At 33.3% G+C, this 20,838-nt stretch overlaps 1 protein-coding gene across 1 annotated transcript in view; it reads left to right on the plus strand.

The window, feature by feature from the left end:
• LOC116345078 (heparan sulfate glucosamine 3-O-sulfotransferase 5) overlaps positions 1–20,838 on the plus strand; it is a 77,193-nt gene that overhangs the window by 32,309 nt on the left and 24,046 nt on the right. The window contains exons 3-6 of the mRNA XM_031774124.1: positions 10,512–11,188; positions 17,610–17,805; positions 18,910–19,062; positions 19,145–19,360. Coding sequence (XP_031629984.1) covers positions 11,124–11,188; positions 17,610–17,805; positions 18,910–19,062; positions 19,145–19,360 — 630 coding nt within the window. The 5' untranslated portion in view covers positions 10,512–11,123. The remainder of the gene's footprint in view (positions 1–10,511; positions 11,189–17,609; positions 17,806–18,909; positions 19,063–19,144; positions 19,361–20,838) is intronic.

Genomic DNA, 20,838 nt, shown 5'->3' on the forward strand with positions numbered 1-20,838 from the left:
AGTTTGCTTTAATACATATATTTTTCGCGAATGTCGTATAGCGATGGAAATTCATACCAAGCCAAACGAGACAAAAAAAAGAGCGTGAGTACAAAGCAAATGAAAAAGAGGTGAGAATGAGAGAAAAGATGAGAAATTGCAGAAGGTAAAATTAGCGCATAATCAAATTAAAAGTTTTTCATATCTTTGGTCTGTGTTAAGGATACGATAAACTATCGTTGAAATATGCAAGTATTTAATATCAACACACTTCTCCCTTTCACTCTTTCTCCACCTTTTCGGTTTTCACTCTTTTTTTTATTAATGCCCCGATGAGAATTGAGAAAGTGGATAGGGTGCTAAAAACACAAAATGGAAAGCTCCATTGAGTCCGGCATACATACACACACAACATATGAAATGGCAAGAGCTTTTTACAACGACTTTACTCAAAACTGCAATCGCAATACATAATAATCCAATTTAGTGAGTGGTTTATTTTAAAACACTACGTAATTGCACAATTTTTGTGTCGAATGAAGCTCGGATATGGTTTTGCGGTGTGTGTGTGTGTGTGCTTACGTTTTTTTGTGTAAATTTTTCGTCGACTTTCAAACGATGCACCATAAATCATGGTGTTTATGTGGTCACATTTGGGCGGTAATTTTCGCTTTAGTAGCATTAGTAAAAGATTTCATCTTGCCATTTAGTTGAATGCTCTTCATCCGGCTCGCACAGGGAAATTCGATAGAAGAATTGCGATATGAAACATCTATGGATTATATCACATTTAAAATGTCACCGTTTATAGTTTTTTTTTTGTGCTAATCCATTTGTTATTAATGTTTTAACCAAAGTAAATGAATCGCTCAAGAGCGACCGTTGGCCGAATGAATTAAGAAAGAAAGCTTTGATGATGAGTGACGTGCAAAGGCCAAAAAATACAAATGAAGCTATGAAGAGCGAATGTGGGCGAGAAAGGAAAATGAATGTTTGAATAAGTGGAAAACTTATAGTAAAAGGTCGTTTGGTTTTGTGAAACGTACAAAAAGGCTATTAGTAAAGCCGATGAAAATAGATGGAAAATTTACTCTCTAATTTCGGAACATTATCCCTCAAATGCTTACCTCAATGTTGTTAGTTTTTATTCTTTTCTACCTACCTTCCCCTCCCAGCATTCCTTCTTTTTGGTTCGTCTTTTACTCTGTCTTTGCTCATGTTATCATTTCGATCGAATAAGGCCGAGGCCGAGGGATACATACACAAACCTAAAGCGAACACATTTACACAAACAGACAGATTGCAATTCTCAATTTGAGAGCGAGAACTGAAACGGAGCAAGTGAGTTTATAACAGAATATCGTTAAAATCTACCGAATTTGGTTGATAGTCACTTTTGAATGGTGCTGCAAACTCACCTAAAGTGTTGCAACAATTGACTCTTGTCAAGGAAATTATCATTTCAGATAGTTTAGATTGCACTATGTCCGTGTACAGTAGTCAGTGTCATTTAATTAGTCAAAGTGTATATTGCGTAAATTAACAGTAAAAATTTACAATTTTGAAATGGCAATTAACAAGAGCTGTTGAGGACAGTATTTCGCTTTCTCTCGCTCTCTCGGTATTTTTTTTTCTTTCATTTCTTTTTTGACGCGTTTCACATTTAGGACATAATAGATTAGGTTATGCAAGAGTTCTCAATGACGTGTTTCTTTTAGTTTTGCTCTAGTCGTCGTCGTCGTCGTCATCATGCGCGTATTCACACGAAGTTCACGTTGATCCGTTGCTTGTTCTTTTATTTTATATATTCTTTTTTCCTATGCTTTGATGAAATGCGAACGCAGTGTTTACATGTACTCAAGTCAAGATTCCCACATATTTTCAAACTTCTTTGCAACAAGACCAATCAAAGTCGAAATATAACGAGCTGTTCGTTATTTATAAGTGATATGAAGTGGAATACGTGTGTGTGTGTATGCGTGTACTGTATAGTTTTCAATGTTGGCTGTCATTTTAGTCGTTTGACAAGTGCACAAAAATGTGAACACACAACGCCCATATTAAACAAATCTTGTTTCGAGAGAGAGAAAAAGAGAAAAAGAGAAAGAAGGAAATAGAGAAAAACGCGTATTGAAACAAGTCAGCAAGAAGTGTAAAAGAAGTTACATTTCAAACATCTTCTGTAGATTTTGAAACAAATTTTTTGTCTCTTCTTTTTTTCTTTTTCACTTGGTATTCTATGTGCGATGCGCGAGTATTTCCATTTCGGATTTTTGCTTTGCAGCATATTTTTTGGAGCTGTCTTCTTGTTTTTTATTCTGTTTCTCCTTTACCATCTGATTTTCTGTGTATAAGTATATCCACTGTCACATCGATTCGAAATGTATTGTAACTGGCGCTTTTTTGTGTCTGTTCATCATCGTTGTCGTAATGTTCAAAGCTTTTTTTGTCAGTATCTATTTGGCTTGCGATTTTTGTGTAAAACCATTGCGCACTACCTTAATCTATATCATATACCTTTTAAAAAAAGTCAGAATTTTTTCTGGATCTTTTACCGTTACTCTGTACAAATTCTCGAAAACCAAAAGATGTGTATGTATGAAGATAATGCTTTCTATCTCTTTTTGCAACCATTTCTTCATCGTTGGAATTCTCGTATGTATTACCCTCTCTTTTTTCTCTCTATCTCGACACAATTTCCCACAAGAAAAATGCAGCAGAAAACTAAAAGCTAAAATAATGAACAAAACCGAAAAAAAAATGTGTAAGATAGAACGAAAATAAAAAGAAATTGATAGCAACAACTTATATAGCATTTAGTGCATTTTTCTCAGCAACGATAAAAATGCGTTCGCAATATGTTTCATTTTATTCTTCTTCTTCTTTTTGTATTTTTGTGCGCATTTGATTTGTTTTATTAACAATTTTATATACATATCCACAGTCTTATGCGTTCAAATAGATGAAAATAGAGAAGAAAAACCTGGATAAACTTTCGGCATTTCGTGTGTGCATAATGCACAAAGAAGAAAAGTATGGCAAGTAAATGCAGTGGCGCATCGCAAAACTTCAAATTCTCAAATGAATACACTGGATTTGTGATTCATACAGCGCATAAAATTACGACAAGACTTCGTCATTGCTCGTTCTTTTTCATGTATGCGTGTGTGTGTGTGTGTGTGTGTATTGTGTGCAATGAAGTTGATTTTACAAATATGTCGTACCTTAAATTGAGTTTTCCAACTTGTTAATTTTTGCAACATATCCTCACACTACTTGCGTTCTCGTTCTTTTGTTTTCGAAATGGGTCGGAATGGCCGGAGGAAAGTGATGCAGAAAGCGTTCTCAATGAAAAAGACACCAAGGATAACAAATGAATATCTGTGATTTTCTCAGCATGTCGGTTGCATTTGCCAAGTGGTCACCAAGAAGAAAAATAAAAAAAACTACAATATCAGCAAATATATCAAATGGCTCATAAAAATATAACGAATTCTCATCCCATTTTTCTCCAATTTCAGCAACACCAGCTTTCATTTTGTTGATATAGTTTTTTTTATTATTTCCGAATGACATTTTCATTGTATTTATGTTTGTAGAACAATTTATTCATTTCGGTAACAAAAATACCAACTAAAATGAAATTCATTGATTTACTGTATTTCGCGAAAAAACATTCTAGGTGCGTTTGTACAACTGAAAAATAATTTATAAAACAATGGCATCATGATGCAAAATTCGACATACGTAAATTTTGACTTCCGTCAGCAAAAGTTGAAACTGACTTAATAGAAGCCATTTAAAAAACACTTTATATTACTTAGCATCAGTCTTTCTAATTCGCCGCTTGTTTGTCTGGTACTCTTTCAGTCGAAATTCTATCAAATGGTAAAAATCGTCCCATTTCCATCAATTGTCGATCAAAACTAATCACTAAAATGTTGTACATTGTTTAAATATTCACTAAAGCCTGTAAATTGTACCAAACGCATTCTAGTAAATTATAAATGTTTAATGTACATAGTAGTCGCAAGAAAAGTTCCAAGTGCTCCCATTATGTGTGTGAATATATATAAAGGCATACACTGCGGCCCATTCAAGATTCATGTGGATTCATTATAAATGATTTAATGAGCGAACAGTATCACCATTTAAATTGTTTCGTCTATTAACTTATTTTCTGTCGCTTTCTCGTATAAGGATCAAACCGTGTGTATGTATAGTGCGGTAGTCGATGTTTATAGTCAATAGTGAAAGAGAATAAGAGCGAAAAAAACACCGTACCAAAGCACCTGACACTTCAAATGCATTTTCATATTGTTTCTTGGTTATTATGTGCGTGTGTAATGTGTATTGTTGAAAATTATGAACATTACTTCAAATGCATATACGCTGGTTTATGCGAATGAGAGATATTCGCTCGGTTTGGCTTTTTCAAGAATCTAAATTATCCGTTTCGTTGTACACATTGGGATTTTTGTGTTTGGTGGCTTTGCATATTTGTTTTACGAAGAAATTGTGGTAAACAAAACTTTACGCCATTTGCATGGCTGTGAACTTTCCATTTCTTCTTTATCGTGCTCGCTCACTCGAACAGTCTCTCTCTCTCTCTCTCTTCATCGACAAAACAAACAAACAAAAAAAGAACATGAACGAAGAACATATGCAAACAAAATACCCGGAGATTTAAACAACATATGTAACGCTGAGAATGAAAACGACTCAAGAGATCTCATCTCCATCTCTCTTCGGTTGAAATGCCCATCAGCAAAAAAAACAGGAAGTAAAATTCCTTAAGCCATTTCCATTCTCAGTTGCACATATATGTGCATTTTGTTTTTGGGTTGTTTGTTGCTTTTGCTTTTCTATCCATATTAATTTAATGACAATCAGTTTGAGCTATATATACAACAAACGCAACCGAGAATGAGTGACTTGAAACCGAATATTTTCATTTGTCGCTTACACATATACGCACAAGCTAACAACAAATAGGTTGAGTAAAAGTGACATGAGTTGGGTTAAATATATATGCGAGAAATATGGGTAGAAATAAAGGCGAATGAAGGGGTACGTAGTCAAATCAAATCGAAAAACTGCACTGTTCTTGAAGTATAACTGAAAAAAACACACCATCATGTGTACATGAATTTATTTTCTAGAGAAAAACCAAACCACACAAAAACTGATTATGAAGCGAAAGTGTTGAGTTTCGGGCAATATTCAACTTGTCCTCTGTTTCGTAATTTTTATCGCATAAAATACGTTTTCATTCACAAATGACATCAATTCATATGCATAGAATGGCTGAATTTAATTTAAATGCAACGAAAAATGTTTCAAAATGATACTGATATTATTCAATGCATATTGCACAGAGAAAAGGAGCGAGAGTGAAAAATAAATGAGCGTTTACACACCAATATTAATAAAAGAAGAAATGGACACACTGAATCTCCCCACTATTTCAACGAACGGAGTATAGACACTCATTTATTTCGATGTGTGCATCAGATAGCAAGTGCAAGAGAATGAAATTTTTTTTTAAAAAAATCATGCTTATCTTGGTTGATTTTTACACCATTGGGAGGTATTTGCATGAAATCGTATCTCTTTCTCTTTTCGGTTCATTATTCAAATAAAGTTTCAACTTTCAAAATTAGTTTCGTTTAAATTACGCTTTCAGCCACTAGTTGAATGGGTATACGAAGCAATATCCCGATTACATCGACCGTTGATTGTATGCGTTTAGCCTGCTTTTTCATGTTTCGATAAATTTTCCAAAATTTACTTAGCACATTTATATACTTATTAAAGAAACGATTTCCATACACACACACACATTCTCTTTCTTCTGTTTTAATCATATTCCGTGCTCGAAGTTCTTATACTTTTCAGCATAATGCACCTTTTTCACTCATTCGATGAATTTATGTGCATGCAGTTACAAGTATTGCTTTGTTGGTGTTGTTTTTTTTTGCTTTCTTAAATAGTCTCTAATGAAAACAAACGATAAATGAAATGTTAGTGCTCATAATGCTTCAGAAGGATTATTAAAATGCTTGATGATGCGGTTTGTACGGCAAAGCCCAGATATACACAGAAATGTCATATAGAACAATGAATTATTCATTAGGCTCTTCAAACCGTATATGCGAACTCTAAATGTACATTCAGCCGTTGTGTGTACATGTTGTGTTCTATTTTGTGAGAAAAACTCGTAAACGAATGCTGTTTGATTAATTCATTGTTTCTTGCTCCACTTTAACACACTTCGATTGACGCGAAGTCGACTTATTTTCATTTCTCATTTGTTGATGTTATTGTTGTTGATTCTCTCTCTCTCTCTCTCTCTCTCTCTCTCTCTCTCTCTCTCTCTGTTTCTGGAGGTAGACTTTTTGAATCGCGTCACATCATTCGAACGATTTGAATTGTGTATTTTTTAATTCATTACTTTATGTTCGCCTTACGAGTTATAATTTACAATGTATGTTTGTACCAGGAGAGCTTTTGTTCACCTGAATATGAATTGCATTCCGTTTTTTCCCTCGATTTATAAAAATTCCACCGCTTTTCAATCACTCACAAGCATTTACTATGCTGACGATAATTTATTCCATTCAAATTTAATTTAATATATACATACATAAAACTACAATAATAACAAGAAAAAAAACCATTAGAATAATTCATTTCAATTAGATTGATTGATTATATTGAAAATAGAAATCGCTTGGTTTTTGTCATTTGACCTATTTTGCACGATCATTGTGTCATATGACTAACGGATTTTTCCTTTTACAGTTCTTTTTTTTTTGGTGAAAAATCGCAATTTTGATTGATGGCTTGTAGACTGAACACAACGGCAAAAATTTCAAAGCACAATAACAATGTCCTTTCTCTAATTAGAATTAATTTCTGTTGACATTGAGCATGGCACACAAAAAATGAATTATGATTTCCTTTTGTTTGGACATTCGAACATTGAATCTAACAACTTGTGAGAAAAAATTAGTTACACGCAACAAGGCGCAAAAGTGCGAAAAACATGCACAAAAGCCAGAGCAAATGACGAAAAAAAATTTATAATAATCGACACCAATTTATGTCCTTAGAACGTTCAGATTCACAGTTAGCATGAGTAGTCGAATACTTTAACAATGTAGTTGCCAATAGAATAGCCACGTTATCTATCAGAAACAAGCTTGAAAAATTACATCCATATATGAATTCCATATGAGAAAACACAGTAATCTCTGTTTCGGAAGGTAACAATCTCTTGGAATTTCCAGGTGCGTCTACAACGTACAATAAAAAAATTATTTCCAAAGCATTATGATGCAAAAACTCGACCTATTAACTTCTGTCAGCTATTGCCATGCAAAACTATTTAAAAAAAAAATCTGATTTAATAAAATCCATTTAAAAACAATTAATGTTGATTGGCACTGTGATTAGTACGGTAAACCAAAATTCTCGAAAAACGTAAAAAATTCTTCCTAAATCCCGAGAAAAGTTTACAAAAAAGCACCTGAAATATACTCAATGTTTTTCCAATAAAATATTGATTTGTATCGTATTTGGCTTTAAATTTAAAAAAAATGGTGTGAAATTTCTCCCTCTTGTATATTAATGAGTTCATGCACCTAATCCATATAGCTTTTTAAGTGCCTGGTTACAAGGAAGAATGTCCGTAATTTCTGTTTTGAAAACAGTCGGATTCCCATATAAAACTGTACTACCATGTAGCGGTGGTAGTTGTTTCATTTAACAATGAAAATATAAAAAAAGTGTTCGGTTTGCTTGAGTGAAATGTGGACGTGAGCGCAATTAACCCCGACTTTTCGTATGATTCTTTGTTGAAATGTTCTTTCAATTGTTTTATTTTTACAACAAATGACATTAAAAAAATGATTTTTTTAAAAAATAAATTCAAATGTAGAAAGTTTGTCCAAAATCCCGCACTCCATTTGAATGGAAATTTAAATGTGTACTGATGGTCTTGGTCTGAATTCAAAAGTACGTATATTCTCATCTTGGTTGCTGGCAGCAGTAGCCGATACAAAAAAAAATGGCAACGAAAAAAGGCGAATAAAAATTGAAATGGAAATGAATATGAGAATGGAGAGCTGGCAAATTATTCTGGACAAATGAACGACATGAAGAATGAGAAAAATGAATGAACTGGAATCTGGTCATGCCTTCGGGCCAATGTACACAAGCGTATTAAATATATACATTTCGAAAAGCTAATCGTACAATGTATACTCAAGTGATTCTGCAGCAGAGTGAACGCTTTAAATTTCTAGTAAATCAATATTAAAACGGCAAAACGAACAAATAAAAAGTGGGTAAGAGAAAGAAAGATAGAACGAGGAGGGGAGAGAGAGAGAGAGAGAAAGACGGAATAAAAACAACTGAACAAACTAATGAAAAATATAGCGAATTACAAGAGAGAAATTATGTAGAACGAGAAAACATAGAAAAAAAAAAAAAAGAGAGAGAGAGAGAGAGAGAGAGAGAGAGAGAGAGAGAGAGTTGAGCAGATGAAGAACCACAAAACAATGTAGAAAAATATGTTATTCTATTCAATTTTCCAGCAATGGACTAGTAACTCAAGAATATAAAGCACATAACGTGGTGATTTTTCTCTTTTCATCTTCGTCTGTTTGTGGGTTGGCACTGTTTTTGTTGTTGTTGATGCTCTTTTTTCCGTGTCATTAAGTGGAAGCGCTTTAGAAGTTTTATTTTCATGCTATCGCTTTTTTTCGCTGCCCTTTTCTTCTCCGCTATCGTTTGTTTATAGTGCTTTTAATGAATGTGAAGCACGTACCGATTTCTAAATGTCTTGCATTCATCTATGTATCCCACATATACTAGAAAAATGTTCTACTTACTATCATTTTCCATTTGAATAGAAAAGGAGCCGCCACATAATTGTTCGTGTACATTGTGTATACATTGTCAAATTTTTGTTATCGCTATTGGTGTTGAAACAAAGCTATTCATTTATATCAAACAATTTTAAACGAGATACTTCTTAGAAATGTCGAAAAATATTTCGAATTTTTTTTTTCAAACTTTAGATGAAATTAGACTTATTGTTTATCCTACATAAATGATCGATGAATCCAGTGGGATCACCACTCACAAACATTTTATTCAAATTTTTCGAGCTGGTCCAGTGCACTGCTGGAAAAATTTGTTAAATCAATGTTTTTTGTATGATTCGTCAATGTTTTGTCAGCTCAAAAACATTATTTCAACGCATTTTTTCTGCAATCCCATATCGAAATCAAAAACACGACAGTATTCACTTTTTCGTGGTCACAGCGTTTCGATACTATAGAAGCATATACAGATATACAGCGATTAAGAATGTTCCAACTGCAGCTGGGTCCGACCAACAATCCACTGCCATTCAGTTGAATTATTTTTTGCGAAACACTTCATCACTCTACACGTTTCTCTCTCTATCTCTCAGTTGAATCCAATGTTCCATACTAGGCTTGTCGGATTTCGTTTCTCTCTCGTATTTCATCTTGCATATGCCATAATTTGAAATTGTTGTGGACTTTCATTGCGACATCACGTTGAATTCACATTTTTGACCTCTACATTGCAGTATCACTTTTCATGCTCACATTGAATTTGCCATCAAATAATCCATCAATAATTTGTGCTTTTACGTGAAAATATAAAAAAATCTCAAACTATGTCATTTGCAAGATAAAAACGAGCGAAAAACGAAATCCGACAAGCCTTCTCAATACAACACTATATATAAATCGAAAACTTTTAAAATGTCAATTGTTTCAAACATATTTTTAATTACTTGCGAAATTGCTATCATTAAAACGTGCGCTTTTTCTTCATTCAGTTGCTTTGTGTGAGAGAGTGTCATCGCATTATATTGAAATGACAATCGGTGTGCGTCTGCTTGTTTCATTCAAATATTCTGGTCGACGGCTTTACGAGATCACATTGACGATGTGACATGAAAACAGAACAATATAATATGCAAAAATTCAAATAAAAACACACAGATAAATTTGAAATGAGAAACACGAGAATTGTTATGTCATGCACAAAAAAACACAAGCGCTTTCCCCACTTTTTCATTTCAAAATTTTAACAAGCAAAAGTCCACTGTCATTAGATGGAATTGCGCTTGACATCATCGCATTTCTGCAAAATGGTTCTCTACACTTGCCCATTTTATCTACTGTTCTGCATTTTGTAAAGCAACAGAAACAAAGAAATGTACATCATTACTTTTTCGTTGTGTTGAATTTGCATGGAAACAATTTCCGCTGAATGTTATACCATTATTTATCCGTATATGTTGGTATTCCAGATGAATTTATAGTTACTTTTTTTTAAAAAGCTTTTCAATCTCATTCTCCATTTTTTGGTTGAAATTTCGCTCTACTTCCCAATATTTTTTGACATATATTGTTTATTGGTGTCAATATTTTGTAGTCGGCTACTTTTTAAGTATTAATGCAGTTTTTTTGTCATTTTATTTACAGAGATGAGACGGGTATCATCATCATTATCATCAATACCCTTTCAGCAATGAGACACTGAATTACTACCAAATGGAAAATTGATTGTCAACATTTCAAGCAGAACAGCAACGACGTCGAGGTTGACAACAATAGCAACATCACCATCAGAATGATATGCATGCACATAAATCAAATAACAAGCAATGTTGTTGACGCAGACTGCATGCAACAATTATTCATTTTTAATTATCTGAGCAAATACTAAAAAGTCTTTCTTACAACAAAAAAAACCGGAAGAAGAAAATCCAAGAGCCAAGCAAGAAACTCAATATTTTGAACGAATTTAAAAAATAAAATAAAATAAACGTAAATCGACAACGTTTGATCGGTGACAACAATACACAATAAACAGGAAACGACGAGTGAATAGAATACAAATATTCTATAGAGAGTGTGTTTGTGCGTTTGACGTGGGTGTATTCACCCCGTCACAAAACCACCACGTTTTCCATCTCAACAAAAGCGACGGTAGCGAGTGTTCGTCACATCTATAAATCGGAAGTTTTGATAAATAATTCCCAATACAAAATCTACGTTGAAAGCCATTGAGTAATTGTTGGTCATCATCTTCCGATGGTATTACATCAACGAAGCGATCAAATAAAGGATTGTTCAATTAAATTACCGCTGGATATTCCGTGAGTACTCATCACATTCTATCTTTATATCATTCACACATGCACCAATGTGTCTCTCGATTACGAAATAATTGATTTTAATCGGGTGTCCAATTTAATTCACTTTATTTTTGCTTCTCGATTCTCACCATCTCTCGATTCTTTTGATTCGATGAATTCATCAAATACGTTGCTTCGTGATTTTCAAACGATTGAAATTGCCATGCAAGACACACAATTTATCACATTTACTTAGGGACAAAATTTCATTAGGAAACTTGTCCTCTAATCCAGATCGTAACAATGTAAAGACGAATAGAAAAAAATCAAAAGGTTCGAAATGAAAGAACGAGAAAAAAGATTGGAACATGTACTTCCTGCATCGTGACAAAGAATAATTTGGAAAGAAAGAGAAATGGAAGATGAAAAACAGAATAAAATGGAGATGTAGAAACAATAGCGATTCCGTGAGACAGGAACAAATAGTTCCAATGAAGTAGATTAATGGTATAGATGCGTCACGTTGCCACTACCATCAGCGAATGCTCTCTTCTTCTTCTTCTTTCGACAGTGAATCTCTTTCTCTCTCTCTCTCTCTCTCTCTCTCTCTCTGTGTGTGTGTGTGTGTGTGTGTGTGAATACCGACTACACTGGAAAGAATATGTCAGACATATTTCGTTTCAATCATTTAAAAATTCCCAAATGATTGAGAAGCGTATACATTAAAAATATAGCTCATTTCATATGTAGTACATTGGTTGACAGTAACATTTACGTTGAATGAATCCGAAATGTAAGCACGATTTTCCAACCAAACCCCAAACGAAGCTTACTCTTGGAAAGTTAAACTGATGTAAAGTCAAGCAATAGCATGCCAAAATCAAAACGTATATATTGACCACATAAAAGCGGTTCTATTTTTTCCCTTAAAATTTCATTTTCATGCACACCACACACACCACACAAAAGTAGCTTTCTATTCATTGTATGACTACGACCAACAGAAACAATCAGAATTTTAAAAGAGAAAGAAAACACAACAAAAACGTCTTGGTAAATTGCGATAAAAAGGACATTCAAGGTTATTTCAATCATGATTTTTCCGTTACTTGGAGCTCATCATGGTTGGTTAGAATCGCGCTCTTCTGCATTTTATTTTATGGTTTGTTTACATACGATAAATGATTTATGTAGTATTATTTAATTTAAGGCGGAAAAAAAGAGGAAAATATGGGATGCGATCGCATAATGCAAACATCGTGTTTCAGCATTAAGTGATCGACTGAAAGTGATGAACCACACACAGAGAGAAAAAATTTGGTAAATGTAAAGGGTAATTTGTAAGTTTAATATTACTTTACCAAATTACCGTACGAATTCTACCATTTTGTCATATTTTCAAAACAAACGACACGAACAAATTAAATTTACCCCAGCATAATATTACGTTTACCAATTGCCGCGTAGCAGTCAAAACATACCTAACGTCGACATTACATCGTATTGTTCACAACCTACAACATGTCTAATTGCGTGAACTTTTGTCCGCAAAAAAATAAAAGCGAAGAGATCAAATCAGAATTGGGATTGGCAAATTTTAATAATTTGTATATGAATAATACAGAAATCGTCGATAAAAGTGAAATCAAAATCGTCGAATTCAGTACGAAGAATTTAATAACACAGTCGATGATATGTCGACGTTAGGTATGATTTGACTGCTACGCGGCATTGGTAAATGTAATATTATGCTGGGGTAAATTTAATTTGTTCGTGTCGTTTGTTTTGAAAATATGACAAAATGGTAGAATTCGTACGGTAATTTGGTAAAGTAATATTAAACTTACAAATTACCCTTTACATTTACCAAATTTTTTCTCTCTGTGCATAATCAACCAAAGCTCAAACCTGAAACATGTACACCTCATACACACACTCAACTTTGTTCATTTTTTTCCACAACGATAGTATGTTCACAGTTGAAGAGCTTATATGAGAGAAACAAAATGAAATGTTAAATCAACGAGAGATAAAGATTGCCACAGAAAAATGAAATCATCAGTAATTATGTTCTGTGTGAGAAAGAGAGAAAGAGAAAGAGTGTGTATGTTAAAACAGTACAAGTCAGTTCTTTGAATCTTTTATCTATCGCTAACAACCACTAAAGAACCGAAAAAGGATTAACTACTGCATGCATAGAGTAATTGAGATTTTAAAGTTTTCTCCATGAAACATGAGAGATAGTGAACGAGCTACAAAGCCAAGCAATGTGCGATGATTTTTCATGCTAAAAACTTTGTATATTTTTTTAAAGCCATCGTCTCACTCTGTATTTGCTGTGGTCTAATTTGCTAGATGGGAACGAAATGCTAGACAAAGAAACAGAAAGTCACACAAAAAAATACAAACGATGCTCAAGTTTGCATTTATTAAAATGTCAGTATTTCCATGTATTCAAGGTGCATATCGTGAAATGGAATTAATTTTTTTTAACGCAAAACATGCATATATGTATAACATAACCAATGGTATACGTTAGAATCGTTCGTAAGACCAGCGCAGAACTGTTGTTTTGATCGTTGCAATGGAAGTATTGTACGGTATTGTATAACGAAGAAACGGAATAATGCATGATAACATTGTATTCAATGACGTGATATACTCTTCTTAAGACACCAACATTTTTGATTTGTACACGCAATATGTTTACACAAGTAAAAATTCAATTTATACGAACAAGTGTCTTAAATAACTTTATTACCGCATTTATGATTTACGAAAATAGCAAAGTTATATGAAAACATATTACTCACTGCACTTCCGTTTTTCTTCACATAAATTCATTAATGGCTTCATTATCATTATCTACATTTCAGAGCTTGCAATCATGCATTTAAGTTTCTGTGACTTTGTTTTGTGACCAAAACCACAGATGTGAATGTCATTTGATGCAAAGTAATATTTATAAATAGCCAAAACTTATTATGATCCATCTTATCGACCATACTATTCAGTATACCCGATTGACACTTGTCTCATTAATTGCCTCTACAACAAAGTATCAAATGGTCTCATAAAGAGTCTTATTTAACGAACTGAAAAGAAAAAGTAAGACGGACTCTTTTTTAATGTCGCCATTTTTCTAATTGAACATTAATCATCGGGATGTAATATAATAGACACACACACACACACACACAGAGAGAGAGAGAGAGAGAGAGAGAGGGTTTAAAAGTGTGTGTCAGCTAATCGCTAGTGATATATTTATTCCATGGGGTTATCCACCATTGGTGGACCACCAATCTAGTTTTTCTAGTGCGTGAAATTTGGTCTTTTGGTAGTTTGACGTACAAATAGTACATTGATGTGAAGTTATGTGCTAGTTTTTACAAGTGGTTTTCTAGTTTTCCAGTTTGGTTTATTCAAAATAATGTTCACATTTATTCACAAAGTGATGAATTGTTAAGAATGTTTTAATTCAATTTATTTTGAATGTATTGATTGTTATAAGCAGAGCAGTTAATCAGTTGTTTGAATGTCTGCTGATATTCACACAGCCGCTGGCGCTAATCGAGCTGCTCTGAATACAGTTCATGATATTTGTCAACATTGTGATATTATAAACAGATTTTTTTCGGTTACTAAATGTTATGAGAATATTTCATATTATTTATTAAATAATATTTAACTAAACTGATCTTTTTTACCCCACTCCAATCTCACTTTCTTTCTTTGGATCGTACACTGTACGTATATGGTATTGCATTTCACAGCCATATTGTTTGTAATCACAAAAAATTGCATTTTAGTACCTCTCTAGTAAAACGCCATTGATAACATAAGCGAATTTGAGACAGAGAGAAAGATAGAGAGATGTGTAAATGGAGTAGCAATTCGCTTTTGTGCTACATAAACAATAAACAATGTGTTAATCCCTGGCAAAATATACGTGGATGGTTTTCAGGTGCAAAAGGAGTGGCTTATATTGTTTGAATAATAAACATTGTTCAGTTAGCACCTGATGTTGATTTCGTTGTGAATGACATCATTTAGTTCAATGAACGCAAAACTAATCCTGTACATTTCAAGTTGAAATCGTTGTGTGACTACTAATTTTGATGAGAACAGAAATCCAGTATCTGTAATTGAATAGTGGATGTTCTTCTCTTTTATATAATCGAGCCTAATTGGAATGTTTGCAGCCAACTTTTAACCGGTATTCCAATTTGTAAGAGTATACAAACACAGCCATTTCATCATCTCATATTCGCTTCGTCGCTTTTCAATATATTCACATGTAAATTCAGTTTGGTCCAATTATATGGATATATTACTCTGAATTGACACAAAATAATTTATCAAATAATATTTTAAAATATTCGAATGAAAAACGATACATTGATTTTTGACTTGCTAGGATTTTTCAGTAAAATCATTTTACCAAAATGGAAAATGAGAAGGTGTTTCAAAAAAAAAGAAGCATTTCCTCATCAATCAATGGATTTTTATGTACTTTTAATAGTTCGAATTCTGACCCATTTACACACTGAAATTAACAATGTGCTATTACTGTGGTTCATTGGATAAAAAAACTTCTTTAACTTTTTCTCAGCGGCCATTGTTGAACTCAATCCATATTTTGTAAACTTTTCACTTTTCATCATTTTTTCGTTTGTGTGTGTGTGAATATTTTCCAAAACTTTTTTCAACGATACTCACGCAAATGTAGTTTACATTCAAATTTCCTTGCCTCAATCTAACATTCTTTTTACTACTGTGTACAATAAAAAATGGTTCAATTTATTATCGCCAACGCAAAAAATAAAAATGAAAGTCATGGCATTTGAAAATTCGGTTCTACCGTGGCAAAAACTTACAGCTCATTCTGCATTGTCAATAAGGAAAGAGAGAGAGAGAGGAGAGAGAGAGAGAGAGAGAGAGAATGAAACCAAGAGTGAATATTTTATTTGTGAAATATAACCACCCTTAAATAGAGAATTTCCATTGGGAAATGTACGATCAATTCATTTCACCTCTTCAAGAATATTAATTTGCTTTCATAGTGCCATGGCGCACGTTGTATATTTTGTGAACCATACATTAATCAGGAAAAAGAAATAAAACGCTCGCTTGAATTTTAATTCGCGTTTTCTATTTTCATAATTTAAATGGAATTTATATTGATTGAAACATTTAATAAGTAAATCGATGCAAATCACAATGATTCAACATATACGACAAAAGAATTTTTTTGAATAAACAATGGCTGAAATCGCTTCCATTTCAAATGCGTTAGCCTATATATGCCATAAATAATTCTTGGATTCCTATAATTTCCATTGACATAGAAATCACTTCCATCAAAAGCATTGTTCCAATTATTATTATGGAACTCACAACAAATGTGTTTTCACACATTTTTCAACTTGGGTTGACCAGTAAGGTATGTTGACGAAAAACTGTCTACAGCTTTGTACGACAAAAAAAGGTGAAAAATGTCGTTTTTTGGAAAATATTTTAGAAGTTGAAAAGCAATGAAAATATTTTATGGACCGTAATGAATATTCGTTAGAGGCGGTTAGATCAGTAGTGCAAAATTACCGAAAAATCTGAAAAAAAAAAATCATAATTTATTTCAAAAAAGCACGTCATTCCATCTTTTTTATGTCAAAAATCGAAAGAACATTTTATATACATTAAGAGGTCTTTTATTGTTGAGCCGCTGCCATTCGGACGCAGCGGCTGAATGAACATTTTCAAAACTTAATTCAGCTGCTGCGTCCGAATGCTATTTTTATTGGCGTCTGAACGTAGTTTTGGAAAATGTTAGTAAATAACTATTATCACCTTAATATTCTCACACAAACTAAATGCAAAACATGTCAATAAATGAAAAATGGGATAAAATCCACCAAATGCCATTGAACAGTACTATATTAACATTACATACAGTTTAAAAACGGCATATATACATGCCTCAATACCAGTTGTACGAAACCATCAATTTGAGTTTATTTCTGATGTTCATTTAAAAACCTCGTATTGTGATCAAAACATATTGTGTCTTGTCTAACCGCGTTAAATCCACAAAATAAGTTGTATTTTTTTCTGTGGTTTTCTGAATGGAATGCGGATGAGGTTTTTTCTCGTACACACATTGAGTCAATTTGGTGAATGAGAGAACTGAAAAATAGCATTCACATGAATCAAATACCACCTGCACCTGCACCTGCAACAGAGAAGGATATAGTAGTCTGGTGAAAATGAAAATGAAAAAGATTGAACTTTTTTTAAAACACAAAATGCAGTAATTTGTGTACTTTGAATCGTTGATTTGGTTTTTCTGTGAAATCGGTGTGTGTGTGTGTGTCATCGAAGAGATAAAAAAAAATATGGGTGGAGTCGAAGTTTAATTTAATTTGGTGTATGTGTCTCATTTCAGATGGTTAATCAAAACGGCAATGAGGCCGGTGGGCCCGTTTGATTCATCATCACCGTCCTTTGTACAACACAATGATTGCGTACTTGTTGTTGGAGTATCCCGTCCAAAATTAGCTGCTGCTTTTTTAACAATTATGATTATATCGTTGTTTTTAACATTTCATGTGCTATATGATAGCGCCATCTATAGCATTCAGGTAGGTTTTAATTCACAATATTTACATTCCATTTAATTTAGCTGCACAGACATTCGAGCTGCCATATTTTTTGTACATCCATTCATTTATTTACACATAGAGGAAAAAAATTGCGATGAAAATTTTAATAAAATTGTAGAGAAACAAACAAAACAGGTTGGACCAACATGTAAAAATGTAGTTATTTGATTGGTGACAAATATAGTGAGTGTTTGGTGTTTTCAATATTATCGTTATCGCAACCACAAAAAATATTCCCCGGTTATAGCACCGGTTGACGGTGTGAAGATAAAAATTCGAAAATGAAACCGAAAAAAGCTCCGCATTTAGAGAAGGAATGTGACGTGCAAAATATTCGATGAACTAAAACGCATTCGTTTGCTTGTTGACAATTATATTTATTTGATGAGGTGCAAATGCATACGATGTATTATAAATGTATGCCATACGTGTGTATTCCAAAATAGACCATGTATGAACGCCCATGTATGAATGTTTCAAAAATTAAATTACTTTTTGTAGTATTGTATTTACATTTGTGCACGCAAACTTTCATCCTTCGAGAACAAACAACGAAAATTGATCGCGTTTTCATTGAAATTTTCGATGCGTGCCTGTTGGTATGTGGGTGTATGCCAAATGTATGACTTTTCCCTGAATAAATATAATTTCATTAATGTGTCTGGCACACATTCTAATCGCATTAAAATTTATTTTTGTTATTTGATTGTTTTTCGTGCTCTCGTTTCATCATTTGCCGCACTCGCAGCACATAACTCTCGCTCTCTTATATTTTTGTTATCATTGCGCACCGGTTTTGTGATGATGTGTGAATACCATTGTGTATTTCGACCCGAAAATATTTTAATTTAAAAAGTTTGTTGTGTTTTATGTAATCGCCTGTATATGACAACGTGCACTACGAAAATAACGAAATTGTATCATTGCTACCAAAAAAATAGTAAAAAAATCGATTTGAGAGCGTGTTGAAAATGCGATTAAAATTAAATTTTGAAACGAATAACAAATCAATTAATACATATTTTTTTCTTCTTTTTGTATGAATGTTCCGCTGTTGCCGGTTTTAATTTTCAACAAAAATAGGCTGCTTCCAGTCCCAGTGCTTCGACAGATGATCGATTCTCATATCTATCGAATCAGATCTATGGACCGAATGATGCGACATCTGCAATAAAAAATTCAGTTGTTTTCCCTAGCAAAATACATTTTCCAAAAACAAGCAGAAGGCTTCCACAGGTAACCCAATTTCGTCAATTGCTATTTGCATCGTTTAGCTCTTTTGCATACAATTAAAATCTTTGTATTTGTATGTGACTAGGCACTGGTAATCGGTGTACGAAAATGCGGTACACGAGCGCTACTTGAGATGCTGTACTTACATCCGCGAATACAAAAAGCGGCCGGCGAGGTGCATTTTTTCGATCGTGACGAAAACTATTGGAAAGGTTTAGAATGGTATCGAAAAAAGATGCCGCATTCGTTTCGTGGTCAAATTACCATTGAAAAAAGTCCCAGCTACTTTGTCACGCCCGAGGTAAGTGCTATTGAATTATATTTATTCGTTATTTATATTTAGAATTTTAATTCAATTTATAAATTAATTCATTTTGATGAAATGCGTTTTTTTTTAATTATTTTGAGAAGTTTTTATGTTGAAATAAATGCAAATGGAGATTAAAAAAATTCTTGCAAAATATTGACAGTATATTGTACGTGCCATCGTCATTCGTGTGAAGTATCCATGTAAATTATAGGGTACTTTCATGGTGTAATGCGTTCTTTAGCTCGTCGTATGTTCATTGAATAAAATACTGAACGCTATCGCTCCCAATCGTTAATTATTAACTTTAACTTGTAATTCGTTTTGTCCCGTCGAATGCCATTCCTCTTTTTCAAATATTGAGCGAGAGAGAGAGAGTAAAAAATGCCGATTGCTTTCGGGATGGTGCTCAATAATTGATCAACGTAATAAAAAGTTGAAAGTAGTCATGTACGTTGTTAGCCGTTGTTACGAGAAATCTTATATCGGAATGGTCTCATTATCCATTTATCGATTTGGTACGAGAGACAAACACACAAATGAATTTTGTAGTACACACGCGACAAATAAATACGCTGCCAACAAGCATCGTGACAAGCTATTTTTGAAATGGAGGTTAATAAACGACATTCTATTTAATTTCTGATGTTGTTTCGTTGCATGCAATTCCACTGTTAATCCTTTTCTATTAAATATTAGATCAATTCATTTGCTACGTACGGTACGACGTCTAAAGACGATATGGCAGGCTATGCGAATCAAAAGTGCGATAAAGTCAGATAGTTTAACATTTTGGCTGTAAGACAACAAAGCGACACAAAATTCATCGCAAGACACAAATCGACTTTCGTTCACAATTGCACAAAATTAGCGTGACAATCTACATGCATCTTCTATGCCAGTTAAATTTTTAACCAACGACATTCAAATACGATCGTACTCAAAATGACATAACAAATATTTCCATTTCCCTTTACTAATCGTCGCTTTTCTATTCCATCGTCTGTTTCATTTTCTCTGTTATATCTGCCACTCTTCAGATATATTTAATGTCAGAAATGTGCATGCGAGATTTGTTTTGCATTCGATATCTTTTACTTCGTCGTTCTTCATTTTTCTTCACTTAATTTCAAATGAAATGTTGCTCAATTGAAAGTATATGTATATACAGTGATATGAGCTGTTGCATTGCAAATACATAATATATCTGTACACCTAATCAGAGCCACAAAGAGAGCTTTTTCACTAATTTCTATCTCAAATGTATATCTTGATTGCGTTATATATGCCTAAATTTCCGGTAAATATATTGCATTCAACTAGCTACCAGCTACCGACTCCACCTCAAATGGAAATGCACATTAATAAAAAAAAAAACGAAAGAAGAAATCAGACGAAACAAGTTTGAAATCTCGTTTGTACACCGTTTGCGCTCCAAGGAATACTTGCATGAGTGTATATGCGATATTCTT

The sequence above is a fragment of the Contarinia nasturtii genome, unplaced genomic scaffold (genome assembly GCF_009176525.2).
Source record: "Contarinia nasturtii isolate CC-2019 unplaced genomic scaffold, AAFC_CNas_1.1 Cnas_scaffold_1240, whole genome shotgun sequence".
NCBI lineage: Eukaryota > Metazoa > Arthropoda > Insecta > Diptera > Cecidomyiidae > Contarinia > Contarinia nasturtii.